Here is an 18,400-nt window from a genome sequence, read left to right as displayed (position 1 = left end):
GGACATAAATACACACGAGTACCGACATTCTTTTAGCTTATTGTTGAGGGTCCAAAATCAATCAACCCCATGATTTTACACAGTGTCACAGACGAAAACAAATCATTGTAATCGCTTCAACACAAACTTTGTAAGTTTGGAACGCTGAGGAAAAAGCACCAACACAAGCTAGATTGAATTTGAATATATAAACTTTAAAGTTTGAATCAACTTTAAAGGGTGTATAAATCAAAACAGTTGACAGGAGTGGGGTCCATTTGGCTGACATTTTATTTCATAGGGGGTGGAAATACAAGACAAAGGTCAAAGTTAGTAATGGTCAGGTCATGCCACTTTTACTTGGTGCACTGCCTTTTCAGGAGATTTGCACAGTCAGACAATAGTATGCAGAGGCCAGACATGGATGTAATCCACATGTACACATAAGTAAGGAACAGAAAATATTTTTAAAAAATGGTGAAGAGAAGGTTTTAATAACAAGCCAAAGGAGTAATTTCCAGAGGCCTGGGTGTTTTTGTATCAGTATTATTACTAATATAAGTATTTTCATTATGCATTACTCATTTATAGTATGTGGGTGAGGCTAATACACTGGCTAAAGTAAGAGTACAGCAACAGTTACAATGACTACATCTTTGTCACCTGCACAGGGATGACCAGTTTTTAAGGCAATTATGTTTCCATCCTAACCATATATCGCCACCATAGATTACGTGATTCAATAGGAATATTTTGCAAGTGCCCACCCAATTGCACGGAAAACACCCTTTCTTTGAGTGCTGCTGCTTGAGTGGGTCAGATTCATTGGAACTTTGATAAAGTGAGACCAGTTAAAAGACAGCTAAATTTGACTGTGTCCTAAAAAGGGTTCCTGGTGAGGTTTGAACACATAGAAATTAATATCACGCTACACAGTCACACCATTATATTGCTCTTTACCGTTTCCTCCTCCATTAACATTAGGTCATGAACATGTGAGGAGGGAAGGACAAGTCAGACTTCCAGTGTATAATACTACTACAACATAAACCTCCACAAATTACACATTGGTAACTTTACACTTAAAAATCGCAGGGCTGTACAAAACAGTTGTCTGATATCTTAAGAAGATAAAATAATTAAAAATTTAAAAATAAACTAATACAAGACCACTGATAATCAACCACAAACAGGCATAATTTTGTCTTATAATATTGCCAAGTATCTTAAGTCAAAACGAAAATGTAAGACAGTCAACACAATTTATCATAGTTAAGAAAATACAAATCTGTATTGGTACAGAATTCTTGATGATACAAACCCATGCATTATTATGTTCATTTGTGAGTGTGGTAATGCACCTATTTCCATTTGACCCTATGGATGCAAACGTCACATCAATATCACAATGTTCTTCTCTTAACAGCTGAGAGAATTCTCACATAATGCAAGGCATTTAATTTCTGGTTGTTCATAAAACATGAGAAAAAAAGAATTAGTTTTGGACAAAGTCTGTGAAGCTTGGAGATTGTTTTGTTCACTGTTGGCTGAAAAAACATATCCTCCATAGTTCTTATTCTGCCCATGATATAGTTTCTATTTGTCCTCTTTCTGACTCTTGTTACTTTAGTGTTTGTTAGCACCACCCCAAGCTCATCATGGTAGCAGCTCTTACTCACATCTTCTCAAGCTTATCATGGTAGCAGCTCTTACTCACATCTTCTCAAGCTTATCATGGTAGCAGCTCTTACTCACATCTTCTCAAGCTCACCATGATAGCAGCTCTTACTCACATCTTCTCAAGCTCATTATGATAGTAGCTGTTACTCACATCTTCTCAAGCTCACCATGATAGCAGCTCTTACTCACATCTTACCAAGCTCATCATGATAGCAGCTCTTACTCACGTCTTACCAAGCTCATCATGGTAGCAGCTCTTACTCACGTCTTACCAAGCTCATCACGGTAGTAGCTCTCACTCACGTCTTACCAAGCTCATCATGGTAGCAGCTCTTGCTTACATCTTCTCAAACTCATCATGATAGCAGCTCTTACTCACATCTTCCAAGCTCATCATGGTAGCAGATCTAGTCACATCTTACCAAGCTCATCATGATAGCAGCTGTACTCACATCTTCTCAAGCTCATCATGGTAGCAGCTCTACTCATATCTTACCAAGCTCATCATGGTAGCAGCTGTACTCACATCTTCTCAAGCGCATCATGGTAGCAGCTCTACTCATATCTTACCAAGCTCATCATGGTAGCAGCTCTACTCACATCTTACCAAGCTCATCATGGTAGCAGCTCTACTCATATCTTACCAAGCTCATCATGGTAGCAGCTCTTACGCACATCTTACCAAGCTCATCATGATAGCAACTCTTACTCACATCTTACAAAGCTCACCATGATAGCAACTCTTACTCACATCTTACCAAGCTCATCATGGTAGCAGCTCTACTCACATCTTACCAAGCTCATCATGGTAGCAGCTCTACTCACATCTTACCAAGCTCATCATGGTAGCAGCTCTACTCACATCTTACCAAGCTCATCATGGTAGCAGCTCTACTCACATCTTACCAAGCTCATCATGGTAGCAGCTCTTACTCACATCTTAGTGCCCAGCTACACTAACTGCTCCTAGAGAAACACAAGTCTGTCCAAAGATGAGAAAGAAAAATATTTTTCTTGCTTTGTAGTTTCTGAAATTACAACTGAACCTGAAGTCAATACAAATAATATGCACTAGCACAGTCTCAGACTTAAAATGTTTTTGAACAAAATACATAAACAAAAAATGTTCCCAAAAAAGGAAGAAAACACTGCATAAGTGCATGCATTTATAGTGGTCATACAATATAGTGGTCAGTTAATCTGGTCATTATAAAATAGAATGTATAGGAAATGAGAAGAACTACTCTCCCAACAACGCCCATCTTACATATTCACAGTTTTAGGTATTATCTATACATTTTAGGTTTATTACATTTATTAATATCTGTAATTAATATCTTGATTGATGCGTGTTATTGCGGTGCTGTTAGTGAGGCATATTTCAAAACCAATAGATCCCTAATCCAGGATGTGTTACACTTGTGATGGGGTTAACAGAGGAGATTGAAAGGTAAATGTTCTCATTTGTATCAGCTTGACTGAAGTCCAGAAATTCCCATGAGGAAAACAGGATGGGCTGCTAAGGCTTGCTGAGTTTCTTGACTCTATATATATATATCGGTGGTGTGCAGCTGACTACATCCTGGCTCTCGCAGGGAAACGTGTATATATGTGAGTGCATGTATGAGTAATGATGGGGGAATGTTGACAGGAGATATGGCACCAAGACAAGGCTGTAACCAGGTTCACCAACATCCAAATAGTGAGCGGGGAAGAGGAGCAGGCTTGTGTGCAGTTGTTCTAAGCAAACGAAATTGACAGAACACAATATTTCTTGTTCACTGGCCACAGAGATAATGCACACCTGGTTTTCAAGGAAGATGAGGCAAAGAAGGGGGACGAGTACGGAGAGAGGGGAGGAGCAGATTTATAAAACAACACCAAACAAAATATATAAAACCAAAACATTAATTTTCGTTCCAATATAAAAAGTGATGAAAAGTATACAAAAATAGAAAATAATTACAGCAGGAGACATGAGCGCTATGGAGGGGATGGGGTGTCTTTTTCACACGTGATTATCCTTCTTTGCTGGGCTATTTGGCAGCAGAACAGTGTAAGATTTTGGGGCTGTTTAAGGCATCCTCCACCAGGTGAAGCTCTACACCATCCACCACCACGTCTTTAATGCAGCCCACAAAGCTGGTGCTGTAGGCCTTGGGTAGCCGGCGTGCCACTGCTAGCTCCTCCAGACCTCCTGGGGAGAAAGATGGTGAAACATTTACAAGTCCTAATCACAGTGGAACACACAAACATACACAGAAGAAAGGAGATGTACCAGAACTGCTTCCTGAAAGTAAGGCGTTCTGAATCTTTGTGTGGACTGGGACTGAGTCCATGTCAGGGAATCTGACCACATAATAACTTTTACTTGGAACACTTCTGTTCCATCAGGGGACCAGGACAGAGTGTTAATATTTTACTCAGAGCTGCATTCACGTTTTGTCTCCTCTCTGCCTTAACTCCAGACCGACCGGGATGTCATTCCCACCTAAAACCACCATGGGGGGGTCAAGATACGGCCGTTTTTTTAACTCAAAATTCTGTCAAGATAAATACCCAACTCAGATATTAATGCATTACATTCAGTGCATCCAGAAAGTATTCACACCCCTTCACTTTCCTCACATTTTGTTATGTTACAGCCTTATTCCAAAATGGATTAAATTCCTTTTTTTCTCATCAATCTACACACAATACCCCATAATGACAAAGTGAAAACGGTTTTGTAGAAATGTTTGCAAATTTATTAAAAATAAAAAACTGAAATATTGCATGTACATAAGTGTTCACACCCTTTGCTATGACACTCAAAATTGAGCTCAGGTTCATCCTGTTTCCACTGATCATCCTTGAGATGTTTGTACATCTTGATTGGAGTCCACCTCTAGTAAAGTCAATTGATTGGACATGATTTGGAAAGGCACACACCTGTCTATATAAGGTCTCACTGTTGACAGTGCATGTCAGAGCAGAAACCAAGACATGAAGTCAAAGGAATTGTCTGTGGACCTCTGAGACAGGATTGTATCGAGGCACAGATCTGGGGAAGGGTACAAAAAAATTTCTACAGCTTTGAAGGTCCCGAAGAGCACAGTGGTCTCCATCATTCGTAAATGGAAGAAGTTTGGATCCACCAGGACTCATCCTAGAGCTGGCCGCCCAGCCAAACTGAGCAATCGGGGGAGAAGGGCCTTGGTCAGGGAGGTGACCAAGAACCCGATGGTCACTCTGACAGAGCTCCAGTGTTCCTCTGTGGAGATGGGAGAACCTTCCAGAAGGACAACCATCTCTGCAGCACTCCACCAATCAGGCCTTTATGGTAGAGTGGCCAGACGGAAGCCTCTGCTCAGTAAAAGGCACATGACAGCCCGCTTGGAGTTTGCCAGAAAGCACCTAAAGGATTCTCAGACCATGAGAAACAAGATTCTCTGGTCTGATGAAACCAAAATTGATCTCTTTGGCCTGAAAGCCAAACGTCACGTCTGGAGGAAACCAGGCACCCCTCATCACCTTGCTAATACCATCCCTACAGTGAAGCATGGTGGTGGCAGCATCATGCTGTGGGGATGTTTTTCAGCGGCAGGAACTGGGAGACTAGTCAGGATCAAGGGAAAGATGAATGGAGCAAAGTACAGAGAGATCCTTGATGAAAACCTGCTCCAGAGCGCTCAGGACCTCAGACTGGGGCGAAGGTTTACCTTTCAACACGACAACGACCCTAGCATACAGCCAAGACAATGAAGGAGTGGCTTCGGGACAAGTCTGTGAATGTCCTTGAGTGGCCCAGCCAGAGCCCAGACTTGAACCCCATTGAACATCTCTGGAAAGACCTGAAAATAGCTGTGCAGCGACGCTCCCCATCTAACCTTACAGAGCTCGAGAGGATCTGCAGAGAAGAATGGGAGAAATACCCCAAATATAGGTGTTCCAAGCTTGCAGCTTCATACCCAAGAAGACTTGAGGCTGTAATCGCTGCCAAGGGTGCCTCAACCAAGTACTGAGTAAAGGGTGTGAATACTTATGTACATGCAATATTTCAGTTTTCTATCTTTAATAAATTTGCAAAAATTTCTACAAAACTTTTTTCGCTTTGTCATTATGGGGTATTGTGTATAGATTGATGAGGAAAAAAAGGAATTTAATCCATTTTGGAATAAGGCTGTAACATAACAAAATGTGGGGAAAGTGAAGGGGTTGTGAATACTCTCTGGATGCACTGTATGCTAGTATGTCTGTTATGAAACTGCAGTCAGTTTATAAGGGTGGGATACCTGCAGTCAGTTTATAAGGGTGGGGACACCTGCAGTCAGTTTATTAGGGTGGGGACACCTGCAGTCAGTTTATAAGGGTGGGGACACCTGCAGTCAGTTTATAAGGGTGGGATACCTGCAGTCAGTTTATTAGGGTGGGGACACCTGCAGTCAGTTTATAAGGGTGGGGATACCTGCAGTCAGTGTGTAAGGGTGAGGATGCCTGCAGTCAGTTTGTAAGGGTGGGCACACCTGCAGTCAGTTTGTAAGGGTGGGGACACCTGCAGTCAGTTTATTAGGGTGGGGACACCTGCAGTCAGTTTATAAGGGTGGGGACACCTGCAGTCAGTTTATAAGGGTGGGGACACCTGCAGTCAGTTTATAAGGGTGGGATACCTGCAGTCAGTTTATTAGGGTGGGGACACCTGCAGTCAGTTTATAAGGGTGGGGATACCTGCAGTCAGTGTGTAAGGGTGAGGATGCCTGCAGTCAGTTTGTAAGGGTGGGCACACCTGCAGTCAGTTTGTAAGGGTGGGGACACCTGCAGTACGTTTATAAGGGTGGGGACACCTGCAGTCAGTTTATAAGGGTGGGACACCTCTAGTCAGTTTATAAGGGTGGGGATACCTGCAGTCAGTGTGCAAGGGTGGGGACACCTGCAGTCAGTGTGTAAGGTTGGGGATACCTGCAGTCAGTGTGTAAGGGTGGGGATACCTGCAGTCAGTGTGTAAGGGTGGGACACCTGCAGTCAGTGTGTAAGGGTGGGACACCTGCAGTCAGTTTGTAAGGGTGGGATACCTGCAGTCAGTTTGTAAGGTTGGGATACCTGCAGTCAGTGTGTAAGGGTGGGGACATCTGCAGTCAGTGTGTAAGGGTGGGGACACCTGCAGTCAGTTTGTAAGGGTGGGGACACCTGCAGTCAGTTTGTAAGGGTGGGGACACCTGCAGTACGTTTATAAGGGTGGGGACACCTGCAGTCAGTGTGTAAGGGTGGGGACATCTGCAGTCAGTTTATAAGGGTGGGGATACCTGCAGTCAGTGTGCAAGGGTGGGGACACCTGCAGTCAGTTTATTAGGGTGGGGACACCTGCAGTCAGTGTGTAAGGGTGGGATACCTGCAGTCAGTGTGTAAGGATGGGGACATCTGCAGTCAGTGTGTAAGGGTGGGACACCTCTAGTCAGTTTATAAGGGTGGGGATACCTGCAGTCAGTGTGCAAGGGTGGGGACACCTGCAGTCAGTGTGTAAGGTTGGGGATACCTGCAGTCAGTGTGTAAGGGTGGGGATACCTGCAGTCAGTGTGTAAGGGTGGGACACCTGCAGTCAGTGTGTAAGGGTGGGACACCTGCAGTCAGTTTGTAAGGGTGGGATACCTGCAGTCAGTTTGTAAGGTTGGGATACCTGCAGTCAGTGTGTAAGGGTGGGGACATCTGCAGTCAGTGTGTAAGGGTGGGGACACCTGCAGTCAGTTTGTAAGGGTGGGGACACCTGCAGTCAGTTTGTAAGGGTGGGGACACCTGCAGTACGTTTATAAGGGTGGGGACACCTGCAGTCAGTGTGTAAGGGTGGGGACATCTGCAGTCAGTTTATAAGGGTGGGGATACCTGCAGTCAGTGTGCAAGGGTGGGGACACCTGCAGTCAGTTTATTAGGGTGGGGACACCTGCAGTCAGTGTGTAAGGGTGGGATACCTGCAGTCAGTGTGTAAGGATGGGGACATCTGCAGTCAGTGTGTAAGGGTGGGGACACCTGCAGTCAGTGTGTAAGGGTGGGGACACCTGCAGTCAGTGTGTAAGGATGGGGACACCTGCAGTCAGTTTGTAAGGGTGGGATACCTAGAGTCAGTGTGTAAGGGTGGGATACCTGCAGTCAGTTTATAAGGGTGGGGACACCTGCAGTCAGTGTGTAAGGGTGGGGATACCTGCAGTCAGTTTGTAAGGGTGGGATACCTGCAGTCAGTGTGTAAGGGTGGGATACCTGCAGTCAGTGTGTAAGGGTGGGGACACCTGCAGTCAGTGTGTAAGGATGGGGACACCTGCAGTCAGTGTGTAAGGATGGGGACACCTGCAGTCAGTGTGTAAGGATGGGGACACCTGCAGTCAGTGTGTAAGGATGGGGACACCTGCAGTCAGTTTGTAAGAGTGGGGACACCTGCAGTCAGTGTGTAAGGGTGGGGACACCTGCAGTCAGTGTGTAAGGATGGGGACACCTGCAGTCAGTGTGTAAGGGTGGGGACACCTGCAGTCAGTGTGTAAGGATGGGGACACCTGCAGTCAGTTTGTAAGGATGGGGACACCTGCAGTCAGTTTGTAAGGGTGGGGACACCTGCAGTCAGTGTGTAAGGGTGGGGACACCTGCAGTCAGTGTGTAAGGGTGGGATACCTGCAGTCAGTGTGTAAGGGTGGGGACGACCGCAGTCAGTGTGTAAGGGTGGGATACCTGCAGTCAGTGTGTAAGGGTGGGATACCTGCAGTCAGTGTGTAAGGATGGGGACACCTGCAGTCAGTGTGTAAGGGTGGGATACCTGCAGTCAGTGTGTAAGGGTGGGGACATCTGCAGTCAGTGTGTAAGGGTGGGGACACCTGCAGTCAGTGTGTAAGGGTGGGGACACCTGCAGTCAGTGTGTAACGATGGGGACACCTGCAGTCAGTTTGTAAGGGTGGGATACCTGCAGTCAGTGTGTAAGGGTGGGATACTTGCAGTCAGTTTATAAGGGTGGGGACACCTGCAGTCAGTGTGTAAGGGTGGGGATACCTGCAGTCAGTTTGTAAGGGTGGGATACCTGCAGTCAGTGTGCAAGGGTGGGGACACCTGCAGTCAGTTTATTAGGGTGGGTACACCTGCAGTCAGTGTGTAAGGGTGGGATACCTGCAGTCAGTGTGTAAGGGTGGGGACACCTGCAGTCAGTGTGTAAGGGTGGGGACACCTGCAGTCAGTGTGTAAGGATGGGGACACCTGCAGTCCGTTTGTAAGGGTGGGATACCTGCAGTCAGTGTGTAAGGGTGGGATACCTGCAGTCAGTTTATAAGGGTGGGGACACCTGCAGTCAGTGTGTAAGGGTGGGGATACCTGCAGTCAGTTTGTAAGGGTGGGGACACCTGCAGTCAGTTTGTAAGGGTGGGGACACCTGCAGTACGTTTATAAGGGTGGGGACACCTGCAGTCAGTGTGTAAGGGTGGGGACATCTGCAGTCAGTTTATAAGGGTGGGGATACCTGCAGTCAGTGTGCAAGGGTGGGGACACCTGCAGTCAGTTTATTAGGGTGGGGACACCTGCAGTCAGTGTGTAAGGGTGGGATACCTGCAGTCAGTGTGTAAGGGTGGGGACATCTGCAGTCAGTGTGTAAGGGTGGGGACACCTGCAGTCAGTGTGTAAGGGTGGGGACACCTGCAGTCAGTGTGTAAGGATGGGGACACCTGCAGTCAGTTTGTAAGGGTGGGATACCTAGAGTCAGTGTGTAAGGGTGGGATACCTGCAGTCAGTTTATAAGGGTGGGGACACCTGCAGTCAGTGTGTAAGGGTGGGGATACCTGCAGTCAGTTTGTAAGGGTGGGATACCTGCAGTCAGTGTGTAAGGGTGGGATACCTGCAGTCAGTGTGTAAGGGTGGGGACACCTGCAGTCAGTGTGTAAGGATGGGGACACCTGCAGTCAGTTTGTAAGAGTGGGGACACCTGCAGTCAGTGTGTAAGGGTGGGGACACCTGCAGTCAGTGTGTAAGGATGGGGACACCTGCAGTCAGTGTGTAAGGGTGGGGACACCTGCAGTCAGTGTGTAAGGATGGGGACACCTGCAGTCAGTTTGTAAGGATGGGGACACCTGCAGTCAGTTTGTAAGGGTGGGGACACCTGCAGTCAGTGTGTAAGGGTGGGGACACCTGCAGTCAGTGTGTAAGGGTGGGATACCTGCAGTCAGTGTGTAAGGGTGGGGACACCCGCAGTCAGTGTGTAAGGGTGGGATACCTGCAGTCAGTGTGTAAGGGTGGGATACCTGCAGTCAGTGTGTAAGGATGGGGACACCTGCAGTCAGTGTGTAAGGGTGGGATACCTGCAGTCAGTGTGTAAGGGTGGGGACATCTGCAGTCAGTGTGTAAGGGTGGGGACACCTGCAGTCAGTGTGTAAGGGTGGGGACACCTGCAGTCAGTGTGTAAGGATGGGGACACCTGCAGTCAGTTTGTAAGGGTGGGATACCTGCAGTCAGTGTGTAAGGGTGGGATACCTGCAGTCAGTTTATAAGGGTGGGGACACCTGCAGTCAGTGTGTAAGGGTGGGGATACCTGCAGTCAGTTTGTAAGGGTGGGATACCTGCAGTCAGTGTGTAAGGGTGGGATACCTGCAGTCAGTGTGTAAGGGTGGGGACACCCGCAGTCAGTGTGTAAGGGTGGGATACCTGCAGTCAGTGTGTAAGGGTGGGACACCTGCAGTCAGTGTGTAAGGGTGGGACACCTGCAGTCAGTTTGTAAGGGTGGGGACACCTGCAGTCAGTTTGTAAGGGTGGGATACCTGCAGTCAGTTTGTAAGGTTGGGATACCTGCAGTCAGTGTGTAAGGGTGGGGACATCTGCAGTCAGTGTGTAAGGGTGGGGACACCTGCAGTCAGTTTGTAAGGGTGGGGACACCTGCAGTCAGTTTGTAAGGGTGGGGACACCTGCAGTACGTTTATAAGGGTGGGGACACCTGCAGTCAGTGTGTAAGGGTGGGGACATCTGCAGTCAGTTTATAAGGGTGGGGATACGTGCAGTCAGTGTGCAAGGGTGGGGACACCTGCAGTCAGTTTATTAGGGTGGGGACACCTGCAGTCAGTGTGTAAGGGTGGGATACCTGCAGTCAGTGTGTAAGGGTGGGGACATCTGCAGTCAGTGTGTAAGGGTGGGGACACCTGCAGTCAGTGTGTAAGGGTGGGGACACCTGCAGTCAGTGTGTAAGGATGGGGACACCTGCAGTCCGTTTGTAAGGGTGGGATACCTGCAGTCAGTGTGTAAGGGTGGGATACCTGCAGTCAGTTTATAAGGGTGGGGACACCTGCAGTCAGTGTGTAAGGGTGGGGATACCTGCAGTCAGTTTGTAAGGGTGGGGATACCTGCAGTCAGTGTGCAAGGGTGGGGACACCTGCAGTCAGTTTGTAAGGGTGGGGATACCTGCAGTCAGTGTGCAAGGGTGGGGATACCTGCAGTCAGTGTGTAAGGGTGGGGATACCTGCAGTCAGTGTGTAAGGGTGGGACACCTGCAGTCAGTGTGTAAGGGTGGGACACCTGCAGTCAGTTTGTAAGGGTGGGATACCTGCAGTCAGTTTGTAAGGTTGGGATACCTGCAGTCAGTGTGTAAGGGTGGGGACATCTGCAGTCAGTGTGTAAGGGTGGGGACACCTGCAGTCAGTTTGTAAGGGTGGGGACACCTGCAGTCAGTTTGTAAGGGTGGGGACACCTGCAGTACGTTTATAAGGGTGGGGACACCTGCAGTCAGTGTGTAAGGGTGGGGACATCTGCAGTCAGTTTATAAGGGTGGGGATACCTGCAGTCAGTGTGCAAGGGTGGGGACACCTGCAGTCAGTTTATTAGGGTGGGGACACCTGCAGTCAGTGTGTAAGGGTGGGATACCTGCAGTCAGTGTGTAAGGATGGGGACATCTGCAGTCAGTGTGTAAGGGTGGGGACACCTGCAGTCAGTGTGTAAGGGTGGGGACACCTGCAGTCAGTGTGTAAGGATGGGGACACCTGCAGTCAGTTTGTAAGGGTGGGATACCTGCAGTCAGTTTATAAGGGTGGGGACACCTGCAGTCAGTGTGTAAGGGTGGGGATACCTGCAGTCAGTTTGTAAGGGTGGGATACCTGCAGTCAGTGTGTAAGGGTGGGATACCTGCAGTCAGTGTGTAAGGGTGGGGACACCTGCAGTCAGTGTGTAAGGATGGGGACACCTGCAGTCAGTTTGTAAGAGTGGGGACACCTGCAGTCAGTGTGTAAGGGTGGGGACACCTGCAGTCAGTGTGTAAGGATGGGGACACCTGCAGTCAGTGTGTAAGGGTGGGGACACCTGCAGTCAGTGTGTAAGGATGGGGACACCTGCAGTCAGTTTGTAAGGATGGGGACACCTGCAGTCAGTTTGTAAGGGTGGGGACACCTGCAGTCAGTGTGTAAGGGTGGGGACACCTGCAGTCAGTGTGTAAGGGTGGGATACCTGCAGTCAGTGTGTAAGGGTGGGGACACCCGCAGTCAGTGTGTAAGGGTGGGATACCTGCAGTCAGTGTGTAAGGGTGGGATACCTGCAGTCAGTGTGTAAGGATGGGGACACCTGCAGTCAGTGTGTAAGGGTGGGATACCTGCAGTCAGTGTGTAAGGGTGGGGACATCTGCAGTCAGTGTGTAAGGGTGGGGACACCTGCAGTCAGTGTGTAAGGGTGGGGACACCTGCAGTCAGTGTGTAAGGATGGGGACACCTGCAGTCAGTTTGTAAGGGTGGGATACCTGCAGTCAGTGTGTAAGGGTGGGATACCTGCAGTCAGTTTATAAGGGTGGGGACACCTGCAGTCAGTGTGTAAGGGTGGGGATACCTGCAGTCAGTTTGTAAGGGTGGGATACCTGCAGTCAGTGTGCAAGGGTGGGGACACCTGCAGTCAGTTTATTAGGGTGGGGACACCTGCAGTCAGTGTGTAAGGGTGGGATACCTGCAGTCAGTGTGTAAGGGTGGGGACACCTGCAGTCAGTGTGTAAGGGTGGGGACACCTGCAGTCAGTGTGTAAGGATGGGGACACCTGCAGTCCGTTTGTAAGGGTGGGATACCTGCAGTCAGTGTGTAAGGGTGGGATACCTGCAGTCAGTTTATAAGGGTGGGGACACCTGCAGTCAGTGTGTAAGGGTGGGGATACCTGCAGTCAGTTTGTAAGGGTGGGGACACCTGCAGTCAGTTTGTAAGGGTGGGGACACCTGCAGTACGTTTATAAGGGTGGGGACACCTGCAGTCAGTGTGTAAGGGTGGGGACATCTGCAGTCAGTTTATAAGGGTGGGGATACCTGCAGTCAGTGTGCAAGGGTGGGGACACCTGCAGTCAGTTTATTAGGGTGGGGACACCTGCAGTCAGTGTGCAAGGGTGGGATACCTGCAGTCAGTTTGTAAGGGTGGGATACCTGCAGTCAGTGTGTAAGGGTGGGATACCTGCAGTCAGTGTGTAAGGGTGGGGATACCTGCAGTCAGTTTGTAAGGGTGGGATACCTGCAGTCAGTGTGTAAGGGTGGGATACCTGCAGTCAGTGTGTAAGGGTGGGGACACCCGCAGTCAGTGTGTAAGGGTGGGATACCTGCAGTCAGTGTGTAAGGGTGGGACACCTGCAGTCAGTGTGTAAGGGTGGGACACCTGCAGTCAGTTTGTAAGGGTGGGGACACCTGCAGTCAGTTTGTAAGGGTGGGATACCTGCAGTCAGTTTGTAAGGTTGGGATACCTGCAGTCAGTGTGTAAGGGTGGGGACATCTGCAGTCAGTGTGTAAGGGTGGGGACACCTGCAGTCAGTTTGTAAGGGTGGGGACACCTGCAGTCAGTTTGTAAGGGTGGGGACACCTGCAGTACGTTTATAAGGGTGGGGACACCTGCAGTCAGTGTGTAAGGGTGGGGACATCTGCAGTCAGTTTATAAGGGTGGGGATACGTGCAGTCAGTGTGCAAGGGTGGGGACACCTGCAGTCAGTTTATTAGGGTGGGGACACCTGCAGTCAGTGTGTAAGGGTGGGATACCTGCAGTCAGTGTGTAAGGGTGGGGACATCTGCAGTCAGTGTGTAAGGGTGGGGACACCTGCAGTCAGTGTGTAAGGGTGGGGACACCTGCAGTCAGTGTGTAAGGATGGGGACACCTGCAGTCAGTTTGTAAGGGTGGGATACCTGCAGTCAGTGTGTAAGGGTGGGATACCTGCAGTCAGTTTATAAGGGTGGGGACACCTGCAGTCAGTGTGTAAGGGTGGGGATACCTGCAGTCAGTTTGTAAGGGTGGGGATACCTGCAGTCAGTGTGCAAGGGTGGGGACACCTGCAGTCAGTTTGTAAGGGTGGGGATACCTGCAGTCAGTGTGCAAGGGTGGGGATACCTGCAGTCAGTGTGTAAGGGTGGGGATACCTGCAGTCAGTGTGTAAGGGTGGGACACCTGCAGTCAGTGTGTAAGGGTGGGACACCTGCAGTCAGTTTGTAAGGGTGGGATACCTGCAGTCAGTTTGTAAGGTTGGGATACCTGCAGTCAGTGTGTAAGGGTGGGGACATCTGCAGTCAGTGTGTAAGGGTGGGGACACCTGCAGTCAGTTTGTAAGGGTGGGGACACCTGCAGTCAGTTTGTAAGGGTGGGGACACCTGCAGTACGTTTATAAGGGTGGGGACACCTGCAGTCAGTGTGTAAGGGTGGGGACATCTGCAGTCAGTTTATAAGGGTGGGGATACCTGCAGTCAGTGTGCAAGGGTGGGGACACCTGCAGTCAGTTTATTAGGGTGGGGACACCTGCAGTCAGTGTGTAAGGGTGGGATACCTGCAGTCAGTGTGTAAGGATGGGGACATCTGCAGTCAGTGTGTAAGGGTGGGGACACCTGCAGTCAGTGTGTAAGGGTGGGGACACCTGCAGTCAGTGTGTAAGGATGGGGACACCTGCAGTCAGTTTGTAAGGGTGGGATACCTGCAGTCAGTTTATAAGGGTGGGGACACCTGCAGTCAGTGTGTAAGGGTGGGGATACCTGCAGTCAGTTTGTAAGGGTGGGATACCTGCAGTCAGTGTGTAAGGGTGGGATACCTGCAGTCAGTGTGTAAGGGTGGGGACACCTGCAGTCAGTGTGTAAGGATGGGGACACCTGCAGTCAGTTTGTAAGAGTGGGGACACCTGCAGTCAGTGTGTAAGGGTGGGGACACCTGCAGTCAGTGTGTAAGGATGGGGACACCTGCAGTCAGTGTGTAAGGGTGGGGACACCTGCAGTCAGTGTGTAAGGATGGGGACACCTGCAGTCAGTTTGTAAGGATGGGGACACCTGCAGTCAGTTTGTAAGGGTGGGGACACCTGCAGTCAGTGTGTAAGGGTGGGGACACCTGCAGTCAGTGTGTAAGGGTGGGATACCTGCAGTCAGTGTGTAAGGGTGGGGACACCCGCAGTCAGTGTGTAAGGGTGGGATACCTGCAGTCAGTGTGTAAGGGTGGGATACCTGCAGTCAGTGTGTAAGGATGGGGACACCTGCAGTCAGTGTGTAAGGGTGGGATACCTGCAGTCAGTGTGTAAGGGTGGGGACATCTGCAGTCAGTGTGTAAGGGTGGGGACACCTGCAGTCAGTGTGTAAGGGTGGGGACACCTGCAGTCAGTGTGTAAGGATGGGGACACCTGCAGTCAGTTTGTAAGGGTGGGATACCTGCAGTCAGTGTGTAAGGGTGGGATACCTGCAGTCAGTTTATAAGGGTGGGGACACCTGCAGTCAGTGTGTAAGGGTGGGGATACCTGCAGTCAGTTTGTAAGGGTGGGATACCTGCAGTCAGTGTGCAAGGGTGGGGACACCTGCAGTCAGTTTATTAGGGTGGGGACACCTGCAGTCAGTGTGTAAGGGTGGGGACACCCGCAGTCAGTGTGTAAGGGTGGGATACCTGCAGTCAGTGTGTAAGGGTGGGACACCTGCAGTCAGTGTGTAAGGGTGGGACACCTGCAGTCAGTTTGTAAGGGTGGGGACACCTGCAGTCAGTTTGTAAGGGTGGGGACACCTGCAGTCAGTTTGTAAGGGTGGGGACACCTGCAGTCAGTTTATTAGGGTGGGGACACCTGCAGTCAGTGTGCAAGGGTGGGATACCTGCAGTCAGTTTGTAAGGGTGGGATACCTGCAGTCAGTGTGTAAGGGTGGGATACCTGCAGTCAGTGTGTAAGGGTGGGGATACCTGCAGTCAGTTTGTAAGGGTGGGATACCTGCAGTCAGTGTGTAAGGGTGGGATACCTGCAGTCAGTGTGTAAGGGTGGGGACACCCGCAGTCAGTGTGTAAGGGTGGGATACCTGCAGTCAGTGTGTAAGGGTGGGACACCTGCAGTCAGTGTGTAAGGGTGGGACACCTGCAGTCAGTTTGTAAGGGTGGGGACACCTGCAGTCAGTTTGTAAGGGTGGGATACCTGCAGTCAGTTTGTAAGGTTGGGATACCTGCAGTCAGTGTGTAAGGGTGGGGACATCTGCAGTCAGTGTGTAAGGGTGGGGACATCTGCAGTCAGTTTATAAGGGTGGGGATACGTGCAGTCAGTGTGCAAGGGTGGGGACACCTGCAGTCAGTTTATTAGGGTGGGGACACCTGCAGTCAGTGTGTAAGGGTGGGATACCTGCAGTCAGTGTGTAAGGGTGGGGACATCTGCAGTCAGTGTGTAAGGGTGGGGACACCTGCAGTCAGTGTGTAAGGGTGGGGACACCTGCAGTCAGTGTGTAAGGATGGGGACACCTGCAGTCCGTTTGTAAGGGTGGGATACCTGCAGTCAGTGTGTAAGGGTGGGATACCTGCAGTCAGTTTATAAGGGTGGGGACACCTGCAGTCAGTGTGTAAGGGTGGGGATACCTGCAGTCAGTTTGTAAGGGTGGGGATACCTGCAGTCAGTGTGCAAGGGTGGGGACACCTGCAGTCAGTTTGTAAGGGTGGGGATACCTGCAGTCAGTGTGCAAGGGTGGGGATACCTGCAGTCAGTGTGTAAGGGTGGGGATACCTGCAGTCAGTGTGTAAGGGTGGGACACCTGCAGTCAGTGTGTAAGGGTGGGACACCTGCAGTCAGTTTGTAAGGGTGGGATACCTGCAGTCAGTTTGTAAGGTTGGGATACCTGCAGTCAGTGTGTAAGGGTGGGGACATCTGCAGTCAGTGTGTAAGGGTGGGGACACCTGCAGTCAGTTTGTAAGGGTGGGGACACCTGCAGTCAGTTTGTAAGGGTGGGGACACCTGCAGTACGTTTATAAGGGTGGGGACACCTGCAGTCAGTGTGTAAGGGTGGGGACATCTGCAGTCAGTTTATAAGGGTGGGGATACCTGCAGTCAGTGTGCAAGGGTGGGGACACCTGCAGTCAGTTTATTAGGGTGGGGACACCTGCAGTCAGTGTGTAAGGGTGGGATACCTGCAGTCAGTGTGTAAGGATGGGGACATCTGCAGTCAGTGTGTAAGGGTGGGGACACCTGCAGTCAGTGTGTAAGGGTGGGGACACCTGCAGTCAGTGTGTAAGGATGGGGACACCTGCAGTCAGTTTGTAAGGGTGGGATACCTGCAGTCAGTTTATAAGGGTGGGGACACCTGCAGTCAGTGTGTAAGGGTGGGGATACCTGCAGTCAGTTTGTAAGGGTGGGATACCTGCAGTCAGTGTGTAAGGGTGGGATACCTGCAGTCAGTGTGTAAGGGTGGGGACACCTGCAGTCAGTGTGTAAGGATGGGGACACCTGCAGTCAGTTTGTAAGAGTGGGGACACCTGCAGTCAGTGTGTAAGGGTGGGGACACCTGCAGTCAGTGTGTAAGGATGGGGACACCTGCAGTCAGTGTGTAAGGGTGGGGACACCTGCAGTCAGTGTGTAAGGATGGGGACACCTGCAGTCAGTTTGTAAGGATGGGGACACCTGCAGTCAGTTTGTAAGGGTGGGGACACCTGCAGTCAGTGTGTAAGGGTGGGGACACCTGCAGTCAGTGTGTAAGGGTGGGATACCTGCAGTCAGTGTGTAAGGGTGGGGACACCCGCAGTCAGTGTGTAAGGGTGGGATACCTGCAGTCAGTGTGTAAGGGTGGGATACCTGCAGTCAGTGTGTAAGGATGGGGACACCTGCAGTCAGTGTGTAAGGGTGGGATACCTGCAGTCAGTGTGTAAGGGTGGGGACATCTGCAGTCAGTGTGTAAGGGTGGGGACACCTGCAGTCAGTGTGTAAGGGTGGGGACACCTGCAGTCAGTGTGTAAGGATGGGGACACCTGCAGTCAGTTTGTAAGGGTGGGATACCTGCAGTCAGTGTGTAAGGGTGGGATACCTGCAGTCAGTTTATAAGGGTGGGGACACCTGCAGTCAGTGTGTAAGGGTGGGGATACCTGCAGTCAGTTTGTAAGGGTGGGATACCTGCAGTCAGTGTGCAAGGGTGGGGACACCTGCAGTCAGTTTATTAGGGTGGGGACACCTGCAGTCAGTGTGTAAGGGTGGGATACCTGCAGTCAGTGTGTAAGGGTGGGGACACCTGCAGTCAGTGTGTAAGGATGGGGACACCTGCAGTCCGTTTGTAAGGGTGGGATACCTGCAGTCAGTGTGTAAGGGTGGGATACCTGCAGTCAGTTTATAAGGGTGGGGACACCTGCAGTCAGTGTGTAAGGGTGGGGATACCTGCAGTCAGTTTGTAAGGGTGGGGACACCTGCAGTCAGTTTGTAAGGGTGGGGACACCTGCAGTACGTTTATAAGGGTGGGGACACCTGCAGTCAGTGTGTAAGGGTGGGGACATCTGCAGTCAGTTTATAAGGGTGGGGATACCTGCAGTCAGTGTGCAAGGGTGGGGACACCTGCAGTCAG

General features: G+C 50.2%; 1 protein-coding gene across 1 annotated transcript in view; it reads right to left on the bottom strand.

The window, feature by feature from the left end:
• Positions 1–247: 247 nt before the first annotated feature.
• Positions 248–18,400, bottom strand: part of agrn (agrin) — a 556,768-nt gene continuing 538,615 nt past the window's right edge. The window contains exon 33 of the mRNA XM_056300025.1: positions 248–3,856. Within this exon, the coding sequence (XP_056156000.1) occupies positions 3,696–3,856 (161 nt within the window). The 3' untranslated portion in view covers positions 248–3,695. The remainder of the gene's footprint in view (positions 3,857–18,400) is intronic.

This window comes from Lampris incognitus, chromosome 2 (genome assembly GCF_029633865.1).
Source record: "Lampris incognitus isolate fLamInc1 chromosome 2, fLamInc1.hap2, whole genome shotgun sequence".
Taxonomy (NCBI): domain Eukaryota; kingdom Metazoa; phylum Chordata; class Actinopteri; order Lampriformes; family Lampridae; genus Lampris; species Lampris incognitus.
This window is presented reverse-complemented; position numbering and strand designations above follow the sequence as displayed.